Source organism: Labrus mixtus, chromosome 14 (genome assembly GCF_963584025.1).
Source record: "Labrus mixtus chromosome 14, fLabMix1.1, whole genome shotgun sequence".
In the NCBI taxonomy this organism is placed as follows: domain Eukaryota; kingdom Metazoa; phylum Chordata; class Actinopteri; order Labriformes; family Labridae; genus Labrus; species Labrus mixtus.
This window is the reverse complement of record NC_083625.1, coordinates 12,546,448-12,559,134: the sequence shown is the minus strand read 5'-3', so window position 1 is coordinate 12,559,134 and position 12,687 is coordinate 12,546,448. Positions and strand designations below refer to the sequence as shown.

Sequence of the window (12,687 nt, the reverse complement as noted above, 5' to 3'; positions counted from 1 at the left end):
TTGCTTCACGCTGTGCTGCCTACATCTCTCATGTCAGCTAAACTCCTCTTCTTCTTCTTCTTCTTCTTCAATCAAAGTGACACACATGAAAAACACCTTCTCTGTTTCACTCAACTCTCAAATACTGCGCTCATCTGCCTTGTTCGCTTCCAGCTTCAGATTTTTATGCTCTTAAATTGAGATAGATCTAAAAATATAGAAATCATTCAATCAAATATAATCACTTCCCCCACATAGCCACGCCCACTTTAAACCAGGAAGGACAGCATTGACAAACATAGAAACTCCTCAGACAGCATTCCCTGTATTGTTCTGACTTTAGCATTTTAAACCCAGACCAATAAAAAGACACGGCCTATAAATTAAAACCAGGTCAGCCAATTCTATTTTTAACACTTTACCTCCCAGTGTGGAGTAAATGTTGATCAAATATGACCATGTATGTAACTCTATTACACTACAGAGGGTGGTTTATCACACATTTCAGCCCTTCCCCATCCCCATCCCCTAACCTGGCCACCAACCAAACACCCACTTCTTTTATTTTCTCGCGTGTTTAAGATAACTGTTCTTTTAGTCGACACAACCCACTGCGCCGCCCAACCTAAACAGCTGTACATTACGCTGTGTGTCAGACTCAGCAGCAACTGGTTTATGTTCCTCCTCAGTGTCTCCGCAGCCTGCCAGGAGGATTCCTGACGATGTGTTGTGCTGCGTGTAAGAATGTGGCCCAACTGGTCAGGCTGCATATGAAGAATACCCTCTATGGGCTGATCATGTCTGCACACATACGCTATCTCAATCTCTCTCTCTCTCTCTCAAACACACACACACACACATATACACACATGCTAACTTCTCCAAAAACAGGTTGGTTTTGAGGTTTTTCTATCAGTTTAAATAGATAGTGATATAACTATTCACTTTTTACAGTTGTGACACTCAATTCAAATGTTTCACTCAAATGAGATTCAGCTGATTTAAAAGATTTACTAGATTAGGCCCGGGAGGCGTTGTGCGATGTCTTACAGTATATTACAGTCTTTCTGAGACAAGCTGAAATAAATTAGACACAGTTCCCTGAATCCCACCAACTTTGAAAAAATTGGAGCTGGCCCCGTCTTGACATTGCAGCGTTCGTGAAACTCTCTGTACTTCAGTGATTTTCCGACTCTTCACGACTTCAGAAACGGCAACAATGAACAAAGGAAGAATTGCAACAACCATATTAAATGTGAATCAAAGCGATACGCTCAACACTCAACATGACTAATGCCCCAATGATCTGTGTATTTAAGGTGTTGCCAGCAAACACACCACACACTGACTTAAATCAATTTGCTTCCCCAGTGTCATCATGAATCTCCATAGCAACCACAGCCGGCGCAATGACTGTCTTTACATCTCACTGTATGCAAATGAAGACAAACACATAGCGACAATTAAACGATATTGTTTGTGTCTTCATGTGTTTAAAAAACACCGACCAGGACTACTTCAAAGCAAAGCACAACAACTTCTTCAACAAAATAAGAGTCTACAAAGAATCATGAACAAACAACACACACACTTGAAATTCTCAAAGGAATTTAGCACCTTGCCAAATGTCAGTTACTCGCTGCACTGGATCACAGGCTCACATATAATGGGTTAAAATGTGGATTTTTATCCATTTTTAAATCTAGAAGATTTGGAGATACAAGTTATACTCTTAATTTGAAAATTAGCTAAATGCACCAATCCTATAAGACATGTATACTGGATGTCTTGTGTACAACTGAACTGATTCCTTTGAACTCACCTTCAGGCCACTAGAACTCAGCTGGGAGTTTTGAGGGTCAAGGAGACATAAATGTAGAAGGGAACAGACTCCATTAATACTGCTGTTCACTGGAAGCAAGGCCCTTAAAAAAAGTGCGTCAACCCTAACCTTGAAGCTCTAAATGTTAGGTTAACAAAATGTTCATTAGAATACAGCATCTACTGTAGGCATGCAGACAGCGGTGCACGTTTTGCCAAGCTGATAGATTCTTTGCAAGCCCTTAAAGATTTCTGCTAACAAGCCCATACAATGGACACAAAAAAAAGGGCTTTGTTGTGCCCAAAGCAAGTGGAAATATATGAAATGTTGCTAAGCAAATTCACTCCCAAAACAGCAGATAAACAAGAGTCACACTGCAGAAACACTTAGCTCATCAGTTTTGAGTTTGCAGCAGAAGTATGTGGAAGTGATACTTCAAATTAAAGCTGCATCAGTTAGATATCCCTATACAGTAGGTACATTTGACAATGATTTTTATTGGCGTTTAGGGCACCCTGGTTTAACTTTGCTTCCAAATGATGAGTTTAATTCTCTTCTGTTTTTATTGTCTCTTTCTTTCTCTGCCTTAAGTGCCCTCCTCCCTCTTTCTTTCTTTCTCCCTCACTATTTGTCCTTCCAAGCATGCTGATGTCAGCGGTTCTGTCTCGATGTTAAAGGCCCTCCTTTTCTCACGCTGTGGGTCTGGCTGCCCCTTCTAGCCTAAAGAGCAGATTGTTCATGGTAGGGAACAAACAGCCCTTCTTTCACTGTCTCTCTCTCTCTCTCTCTCTCTCTCTCTTCCTTTCTTCCTCTATTCCTGCCTTACTCTGTAGAAAGCAGACTGGGTGGGTAGCTACAGGAATCCATCATCCTGATCCGGCCCAGTGCATCCAGTCCGGGGTAACGGAGGCCTGACCCGAAAGGCTAATTGTCGAGATGATTGTAGCATATATCAAACACGGTAGAAATGATGTACAAAGCTTCTTAACTTTGTCCCAGTTAATGTTATTATTTCCTATCCTACCACAGAATAGTACCATTTCTATTATCTTCTAGTGTGATAGTATGAAATGCAGGCTGAATTACAGATTACAGAATTATTCAGCGCTTATGATTAATATCGACAGTAAGGGAATACATTATGAAATGAAAGAGTCGGAAAAGGAGACAGTAAAGCCTAAAACTGACACTCTGAAGTCACACACACACACAAACACAGGAAGCATGTGGTCATAATGCTATTGGTACGTGTGACTTATCAGCACAAGTCTCTGGCTTTGACTGATGGGGAACGTTCGCTTTCTACACTAAGGAATTCTAACTATGTCCAAAACAACCACGACTAGCTTTACTCTGAGACTTTGACTAAATGTCTTTGTATGTTTTTTGTGTGTGGAGGAAGCCAGCGACAACAGGACATATCAGGACATTAGTCAATTATCAGTGTTGTGCATGTTTGATTTAAAGTTATAATGTGATTTACACTAAATCAAAACCCAGTCTTACCATTTGGGTTCTTACGTTTTCTGTGATAGTCATTCAATGTCATTCACACTCTGTACTTATCTGTCTATGCAGTGTGTGTTTTTAGTGGGTCCTCCACCATGCAGTGTGTATCATTTTGCTAAACTCGATGTCCTCAGAGGAGAACAATGTAGTGCATGCAGAGCAACACAACTTAATCTTACAGATAAAGACCTGACTGTATTGTTTGCTCTCTTCACAACGTGGAACAACTGCACTGCTAACCCAGGCTGCATCAGACTTTCAACTGGTGAAACATGCTGTCATGGTGAAGTGGGAACAAGAACACATTCAGAATGTATCATTAAGAATGTGTCAAACAAGACAGATGTCTTTTCTTTTTTTTTTTTGGCTTCTTTCTTTTGTTAGCAGAGGGTTGAAAGAAGAAGGAAATGTAAGATGAAAAGCTGCATGGTGACTCAGCAGGGTAACCAACTTTACTGTGAGCCGCCGATGTTTGTGTGAAACATGAAATATAACACTGCAGCAGCACACACTTGAGTGTTGTTTTTTTGCTGTAATAACCTGAACCTGTAGCAAATTCACAAGTAAGCCAAACTGAAACAATAAACTTAACAATTTCTATTGTTTTCATAACTGAAGATACAGGAAAGCAGATCAATAGTGAGGGAACTCGCTTAATTCACTTATTCCTAATGATGTCCCTGCATTAAAAGACAACACTAGATCTAAATGTTGTCTTTATAATAATATGACAGGTAGAAGGCCAAAAAAAATACTGACACAACTATCTTTAGTCTAATCCCTCAGAAATTTAAGGTCGAGACCCAGCATGAGGTCACTATTATTTGACTTGGCCAGACAAAGTGAGAGATTACAGAGGGAGTTGTACACTTGACCCAGTGAGCGAGTGCGGGGAGGAAAAATAACTTGAGAGCAGAAAACACTGAACTGAAATCGATCCTCGGTCTTGCTGCAACATCAGGGTGAGGGATTGGTTCATTTCTGATGCATTATGTCATCCCTGGGGGGGGGGGGGGTCTTATGTCATCACCTCCATTTGCAATCCTTTTTTCTTATCTTTATTTTTTTTTTTTCTTCAGATGTAGGAGAGGAGATTGTGTTGCAGTACAATAACAAGACAGTGACAGAAACATCTCACAAGCCTGCCAACATATCAGGTCAAAAGTTGTTTAAACCATAGACTTTGGTTTGTTTAAACGCGTACTTCCCGGTCTTTCAGGTTTGTGAGGATGGTGATGGTGCAGACAGGATGTAATGTCCCTTTAGTCAGGTATTCTCCAATAGCAGCACTGAGCACTGTGTTTTAATTCAGCAGCACAGACTTAAATTCTAACAATTTGATTGTCGTTCTCTTTTTTTTTTTCTTTTTGAACCAGTGCTAAAATGTACAAACAGTGGTATGTTTATTCTAGATTTTCACGGGTGAGGGACGGGGGACTTGTTAACCATTGTCAAAAGTAGGATGAAAAAGAATGACAAGAATTGAGAAGCATGTGGTTTACACTTAAAGCTGGCTGTTTGAGCCGGATGTCTGTGGTACCTACCCACAGTTTGTTGTCATGGTAAAATGCATCAAGCAGCTTCACGATGTAGCGGTGGTCACATTTTGCCAGGATGTCAATCTCAACAATGTAGTCCTCCAACTCCTCCTCGCTTTTTGTTTCGATCTGTTTTGCCGCAGCTAAAACTCCGGTCTCCTTGTTCCTGGCCTGAAAAAAAACAAAAAAACAACAACAGAGAATTAGAATATTAAATTCAGCATGCAGGAGCAAGGACAGGCCTGCAAAAATGATTGAGTCTGGCATTTTAGCTCCTCCTTTTCAAGCTTAGTCTTTCCACAGCAAATAGTCAATTAAGAAAAGTATTTTAAGTGAAACTAAATCTATATAAGCTAAAGAGTTGATCTTTTCTTAAGAGCATTACAACTCAAACTACAGGAACCATAAATAGCAGAGCTGATAAAGGGTGTGGCTGTGTAACACAAACAGAGTGTAAAGAAAATGGATCACGCTGGGACATTTCATTCAACATATGTTGATAATATGTAAGACTATAAAGTGAAAATGATCAAACCCAGACTACAAATTGAAATCTACATACTGACATCTAATGATAACATACACCCAGATGCAGAGCCGGGCTACACAGTTTATTGTGCTTCTTGCATGTTGCTTTCACCTTGCCGTGCGATCTCTTCCAAGCAATTTTTGCAACCAAAAGGAATCGAAAAATGTACAGAACCCCCTTAGCAGCAATTAAAATGTTGACTAACTAACATTTAGAGACAAAACAGGAAACTCCACACACCCTCCCTGCAGTAACTGGGGAAAAAGAAGGAACCACAAAAAGCTTCAAGTATCAGTGTGGCGACTCAAGGACACACACAGAGACGCAGAATTCCTAGAAATCCTGAGTAATAGAGGGAACAGAACGTAAACATGGATAGATTGTTGTCTGAGTCACTCTGGGTGTTTTTCGATGGTTTCCAGAACAAGCAGAGTGAAGGACAAGGGGACCAAAAAAAAAAAAAACAACACAAGATGTTCCTCTTTGTGTAAGAGACAGAATGTGTGAATGCTGATTGATGGGATTATGTGGGTAAATGGGACCTTAATGTTCGCCTGCAGGAAAAAACAACACATGTAGGGCTGTAAATGCAAGAGCAAGACCAGAGATAAGATGGAAATGTAAAATAGAGTCAGAAACACGTGTCAAGTGGTAGACCTATACTGTAGATTATGCAGTGACAACTACAGTCTCATTCAGGTACATGGAGGATGATGCCGTTCTATCTGCAGTTTTAAAGTCAAACCTATTATTTCTAACTTTATTAACATGTTTTCAGTTCTGTGAGTGTGTGTGTTTGAAATGTACAGCTACATCATGTCTCTTGTGTTGTGGTCTTGTCAATTCAGTTTTGTTTGATCACTTTATGGATGGGCCCCGCTGTGGGACAATCGACGACAATAAGCTCGAAGCTGACTCTGGAACAATACATCGAATGGTGTCAATTTTATTTTAAATTTAACAGCATCCCTCTACAAATATAAATGACATACGTTCAAATTATAATACAGTTGTAATTGTAATCTTGTGCACTCGTCCACTCATCGGCCTGTGGAAACATGGCAGACTAAACCAGCCTGGTGTAACGATGCCACAGGGGCTGTGGGAAAACATCTGACTAAACAAAACGGACAAAAAGCAAAGCACAGTCTCCCAAGTCATGTCAGTCCTGAAAAAAAAAACCTAAAACTATGTGTGCGTGTGTGACTTAGTCAAATAGAACTGTCCCCGTCCCCCCCGTCACCCCCAGCCCCCCTTCCACCAGAGCAACCCACAGTGTGAGTCAACAGGACGTCTCCTCCTGCCATCAAACCATCCGTCAGTTGGTTAACAAGCCCCGACAGTAAACACAGAGACACCAGACACTTTCACTTCCCCGCGACCATCTCGGCTTTCTGCTAGTCGCTCCCCTCCTGCACCAGCAGACTTAAGGCAGTATATATGAAGTTACTAAGCTAGGGGCCATCTACGCCAAAGAAAGAGCTCCAAGTGATTAAACCAGTCTTAATATTTTCACACTTCTTCAACTTTAGGAGACATTTTATATAAAGCAATGCTTACCCATAATATATATGTACAGTATATATAGATATATATATCTATATATATACACCATGGTTCGAGACTTGCCCATAATGTAGATTTAAGGCTACATGTATTTGGAAAATGTATATTTTCAAAAACACACAAAACAAGACTACAGCTTAATCCCTGAGATTGTGTCTTGTTTATAACATTCCAAACATAAAAAAGAGGACAGGAAATGAAATATCGAATTATGCTGACCCACACAAACTCAACATGAGAGATCATCTTAATATGTCCTACTGTAGGGATACACCCCATTTTAGAAGGCAAGAAAGTAAAAGGGCGCTGTTGGTCTAGTGGTTGGTGTGCGGGCCCCATGTATAGAGGCTGTGGTCCTCGAGGCGAGCGTCCCAGCTTTGAGTCCAACAAGCCGCGGCTCCTTTCCTGCATGTCATTCCCCACTCTCTCTCACTCCCCGATTTCTGACTTTATCCACTGTTCTGTCTCTGAAAAATAAGGGCATAAAAATCCCCAAAAATAAATCTAGAAGAATAAAGTTTTGAAAGTAAAAGTCCTCGAAGCGAGGGCAGCTTCCACTCTAACTCTCAGCACTTTGCCTTCTTGTCATTTCCCACTCTCTCACCCCAGTTTTTCGACTCTATCCACTATCCTGTACAATAGAGGTTCAGAGAAATAATCTTAAAAAAATTAAACTTGGCACCATGACAACTCATTTATTGATGCTCTCCTTTCATGCCCTCGCTTATCAAATGCACTCCTTTTAAATGTCCATTTTATGTCCTCTCTTATCATTCATCAGATTAACAAACATAAAGAATGATGGCCGACTTACAGCCTGATGGTTGTCAACGTGTTTCAGTCGTTTTTTTTTTAATATGGCCAGCTCCTTCACCCAGTTTAACAAGGACATTCACAATATATACACAATACATCCACACACACACACACACACACAAGACTTTAACATCTCAGTGGGAACACAGCTAAGGAATGTGCTCCCGGCCTTCAGATGGTTTTGGGAATGGACAGAGAGGGTAGACACAGAGAGAACTCGTGCATTTATAAATGGTGCATTTTTTTTTGTGAGGAGCCGGGAATGCATTACGTCAATGAAGGTCCTCGAGTATAGTCTGCAAACATGCTTGTTTGTTTACGTGTGCACCTTTGCAACTGTATACACTGCACAGAGAGGAAATCACACCGAGGCGCCTCATTGTGTCTCGCACTGGACAACTGACTTCCTACAAGTTCGCATGACATCAAGGCGAGAGTGTGTGTGTGTGTGTGTGTGTGTGTGTGTGTGTGTGTGTGTGTGTGTGTGTGTGTGTGTGTGTGTGTGTGGAAGTTTGGAAATATTTGTCTTGTGTGTACATACAGAAATCAGGAAATGGTTCAAGAAGGTGGCATCATCCTTCCTTAAAACTGAACAGCAAGCAGCCGAAATTCAGCTGTTTTTTTTTTCTGTTTTCTTTATTTAGCAAGAAACATTCTGCCATTTTGGAAACCCTGCACTCATACACTCTATGTCACAGCAGTTAAAGGAGGCAAAAAATACACATTTTCTCTTCTAAATACATAATAGTTAATAAAAGTCAGATTCCACCCTGGATATTTGATGGACTACTTTTATGCTTTTTGCATAGCACACCGCAGGTTAGCTTTAGGCTTCGAATTTCCTCTCTGTTTACAGCTATAACTGCCAGACAGCTGAGTATAAATGGAAGACGATAAAAAGGCTGGGTACTCATTTCTCTTTAAGATAAAAGATTAAAGTATCTCCAAATTTACACACTGAATCGTGTCGCGGGTAAGCGCAGGTTGCAGAGGCTTGCAGAGGGACTATGTTGCAATAGTTACTCCTTCAAATGAAACACACGCCTCCTGATGATCTGCATGTGAAGCATATTGGTTGATTAACTGGGTCAAGAGTTTGAATGGGGGTCAAAAAAAGTCCTACAAATTGACTGTTTTCTACAAAGATGCTGTGAATGACCAACATTCAAATCAGCAGAGCTAAGGCATAGGAACACAGTGATAGTTTCTGAGCTGTTTAGATTGTATTCGTTATTTGATGCTGTACGGGGGGGATAATGCCATGATTGACAGCTCTGTAGTTAAATGCTGCTCCTGCGGCGCTGTGTGGACTGGATTAGCAGAGTAGAGGAGGAAAGGTGAGCGAAATGTGATGAATACTTACACAAGAGTCATTGAAGTTTGCATTACGATAGGTGTCAGCTTCGAACAGACAGAAGAATCTGTTCTGGTGTAGATCGCACAGGCCTGAGGAATCTCTGTCCTTTTAACCACAAGTTATAGTGGAACAAGCCGGCATCAGCCGATCTCTACTACAACATCTCCAAATTATGTCACCAGAGCAAAATGTCTGCACCCATCACAGGAGGTATTTTGGCTTCATTCTTGTTCAACGGGAGGAGATGGTGACTCATCGTCCATATTTATATATATATATATATATACAGTCAATTTTCTATAGCTGCTGGAAACATCCTTAAACCGAAAAACAACACGTCATAGTTTCTAATCCCCTCACTCTTTACTCTCTCTCACTCTTGTCCACAACCGAACAACAGTCCTCGGCTTTGTTTGGGTCTGGTTTCCATGGAGATCAGAAGGACTTGTTTCTGCTCCATTTCTCAAGTTTTCACACCAAGATCTCTGCCTGGCCCTTTTTCTTTCTGTTAAATGTTGGTTTTGCTTTCATGTGGTTTATTAAAAAAAAAGGATTATCTGGATGGCCCCCCGTCAGACACAAAAAGAGATGCATTCACGCTCTTCTACCGTTTAAAATAATGACCTAAAAGGACAGAAATGACAGTGCTTCTAGACATTGTGTAAGTGTCTCCACATTATGGCTAATAATGTACACTTGAGTAAAACACGTACAGTATAAATGCTAGATTAACTAACTGCATTAATGCCAAACAACTTGTTTTTTCTTGCAGTGGGAAAATGTAATATTTAACATACAGTTTAACAGATCATGTGCTTGTCAATTTTACAAAGACAGAGATGAAAATCTCCGTCCCAAACTAACAATAAATGAATCATGTTCAAAGGAAGAACTGATTGACTTGCACCTCAACTCATATTTTTGTGATATTTTTTTTCTCATTTTTTCTGTATTCATGAAAGTTTTCAGGAGTGTGGATCTCTCCTTTCAAGACGATCCGATAAGAGTCTTGATACTTAGGCTTTTAATACAACAATTCAGTGTGCTTGGCTTCAGTACGATACAGCTCAATCTAATGCAAATTAATATTGAATACCAAGTCCTTTATTCTTTTGTGGAACAGAGAAAAATATTCATATCCTCTTACTGTAGCTCACCTGTTTATCTCTCTGCCTTTTTTAGAGTCAGTGAAACTGTCCATCTTTTGTCTCCCACATCATGTTCGTCTGTCGTCTCTGCTCTGCCTGTTCCTAACCCCGAAACTATCATGTTTATTTGTCCATCTGCTTTCAGTAACAGTCCGTCTGCAGGACATCATCCATGACAGACAAGCTGCAGCGCCCGGCTGCTCAGAGAAAAGCAGATGTCAAGTGAGCCATGTGTTGGTACACAAACACACTGTATATACTGCCAGAGTAAACACACACCCACCCACCCACACCCACCCACACACACACCCACACACACCCACACCCACACACACACACACCCACCCACACCCACACACACACACACACACACACACACACACACACACATAAAAGAGGTTCTCCGAGCCTTGTGCGTGGGTGTAACACACTTTTTAAACACACAGGCTTTTCCAAATCAATCAAGCTGGTAATTATAAAGTTAAATGCTGTGTCCATGTTGGCTTAATGAGTACTGACTGTGGGTGTGTTTGCTTAAAAGTACAGCACAGGAGAGGTTAGACATCAAGCCTTAAAAAGGGGTTACATATTTTTTAATACATTAGCGCAACGGTTCTCTTTTTAAAATAACTAAGAATGATTAATCATGATGTCAATAAACCAGATGACCTTCTGTAACTGAACACACAGAGAACTTTCCCTGAGGTCAATCACCTACAGGTTGAACGACCATACCGCTTGGGATGTGTGTTCTCTTCTTGAATGCTGTGTTACAGTCCCCACTAACACACACACACACACACACACACACACACACACACACACACACACACACACACACACACACACACACACACACACACACACACACACACACACACACACACACACCCTCCCTTTAGGGGGAATGTGTATGTGTAAGACCTTTGCCCCATCATAAATCTTTAAACCTCCACTCCTCTGTCAGCTTTCCTCGTGTGTCCAACAAACAGGAATGTGGTTCTCATCTCGTGCATAATGATGGCAGCTAATAAAAGCTCCGCTCTGACAGCGGACGCCTGTGGGCGTGATGATCTCTCATTCAGAAGAACAAGGTGCACAAGTGAAGAATGTGAATTAGCTGCAGGTTTAGCAGGAGGTCGGACAATGAATGTGGAAAAGGTGAACTCTTGTGGAGAGTCAGTCCATTCGGGTGGTTCATAGCCACTGAGGTTGGGGAAGACATGACTTCCTAGTTTTACAGTTTCACTTTTAGTTATTCACAAAGGAAGTGCCACACCTTTAGATTAGAAAGACTCCTCTGATGGTTTCTGTAAGTTACATTATGTTCAGTGTGAATCATATCTTGTCAAGAGTGAAATTGTGAAATGTTTCAAAAGTGAAATGTTAATCATGGGTGTGAACATATTTTAATGGTAACATGAGGTTTTCTTTTGCGCCACTGACAAAACATTTTAAAAAAAAACTATAAACCATATATGGTCTGCTGTGAGAAGAGTGGATGTGAGTTGATTACATGGACGTAACTTACTTTGACTGTGCTGCATATCTCTATTATATTCACACTAAAGAGTGGTCGATCTGTTTGAGGGAGCTTTGGTTTGTCCATTTCTGTGATCCCAAAGGAGTTGTTTTTTATACAGAGATGCCTTGTTTTTCTTTTCTTTTTTTTTAGAAAACGAAACTAAAACACTGTTTCTAATGGCTGCCAGTTAGGAATCACTTTTGAAAAAGACATTTGAGACAAATCTGAAATGTACAAAAGCCTCAAAGTTAGCCTGCATCTGTGACTGGCTTATAAAGGAAATGCAGCTAATTTAAATCTTTAATAAATTATTTAAAAGCAAAAACTTGAGATGTCTGTTCCATTTGCAAAAAATAAATAAATAAATAAATAAAAAACTCTCTTTCTCCTCATTCCTCTCTGCCTGACTGCATTTAAATGTAGACACAGAAAGTAACTGGGCGTGAAGGTCGTACAGCAGCATAGAGTTCAAACCTCAGACCGGGCAATGAACCAACTTGGGATGTGAAAGTTTTGATCAGCGTTGCAAAATGTCCCCCACATTCAAAGACTTTGAAGTGAACACAGGCAGATGAACCAAAGCAGGTCAGTGAGGCAGGAAATCATGACATATAACCACTGAGAGCAATGAAACAGCACACGCTTACGCTGCTTTGATCACGCAGTCGCACTCATTCAAAGCCTTGTGGAGTATTTTCACAGCATTGATCTCACAGGAGGAGACACCTTTCCTGTATACAGTTTGCAGAACACCCAGAAAGTTGCAACAGATTAGAGAGTTAACGCACGGACATGGTTACAGCTCGCTACCGAAACCAAAAACCAAGATCAGACGGGTTGTGAAATGGCTGATTAATCATTTTAACTTTATCCAGAACCTATGTAAAGTAACTTCAGG

At 40.6% G+C, this 12,687-nt stretch overlaps 1 protein-coding gene across 1 annotated transcript in view; it reads right to left on the bottom strand.

Annotated features, from left to right (window-relative positions):
• stk10 (serine/threonine kinase 10) overlaps positions 1-12,687 on the bottom strand; it is a 43,710-nt gene that overhangs the window by 25,340 nt on the left and 5,683 nt on the right. The window contains exon 2 of the mRNA XM_061055133.1: positions 4,855-5,019. Coding sequence (XP_060911116.1) covers positions 4,855-5,019 — 165 coding nt within the window. The remainder of the gene's footprint in view (positions 1-4,854; positions 5,020-12,687) is intronic.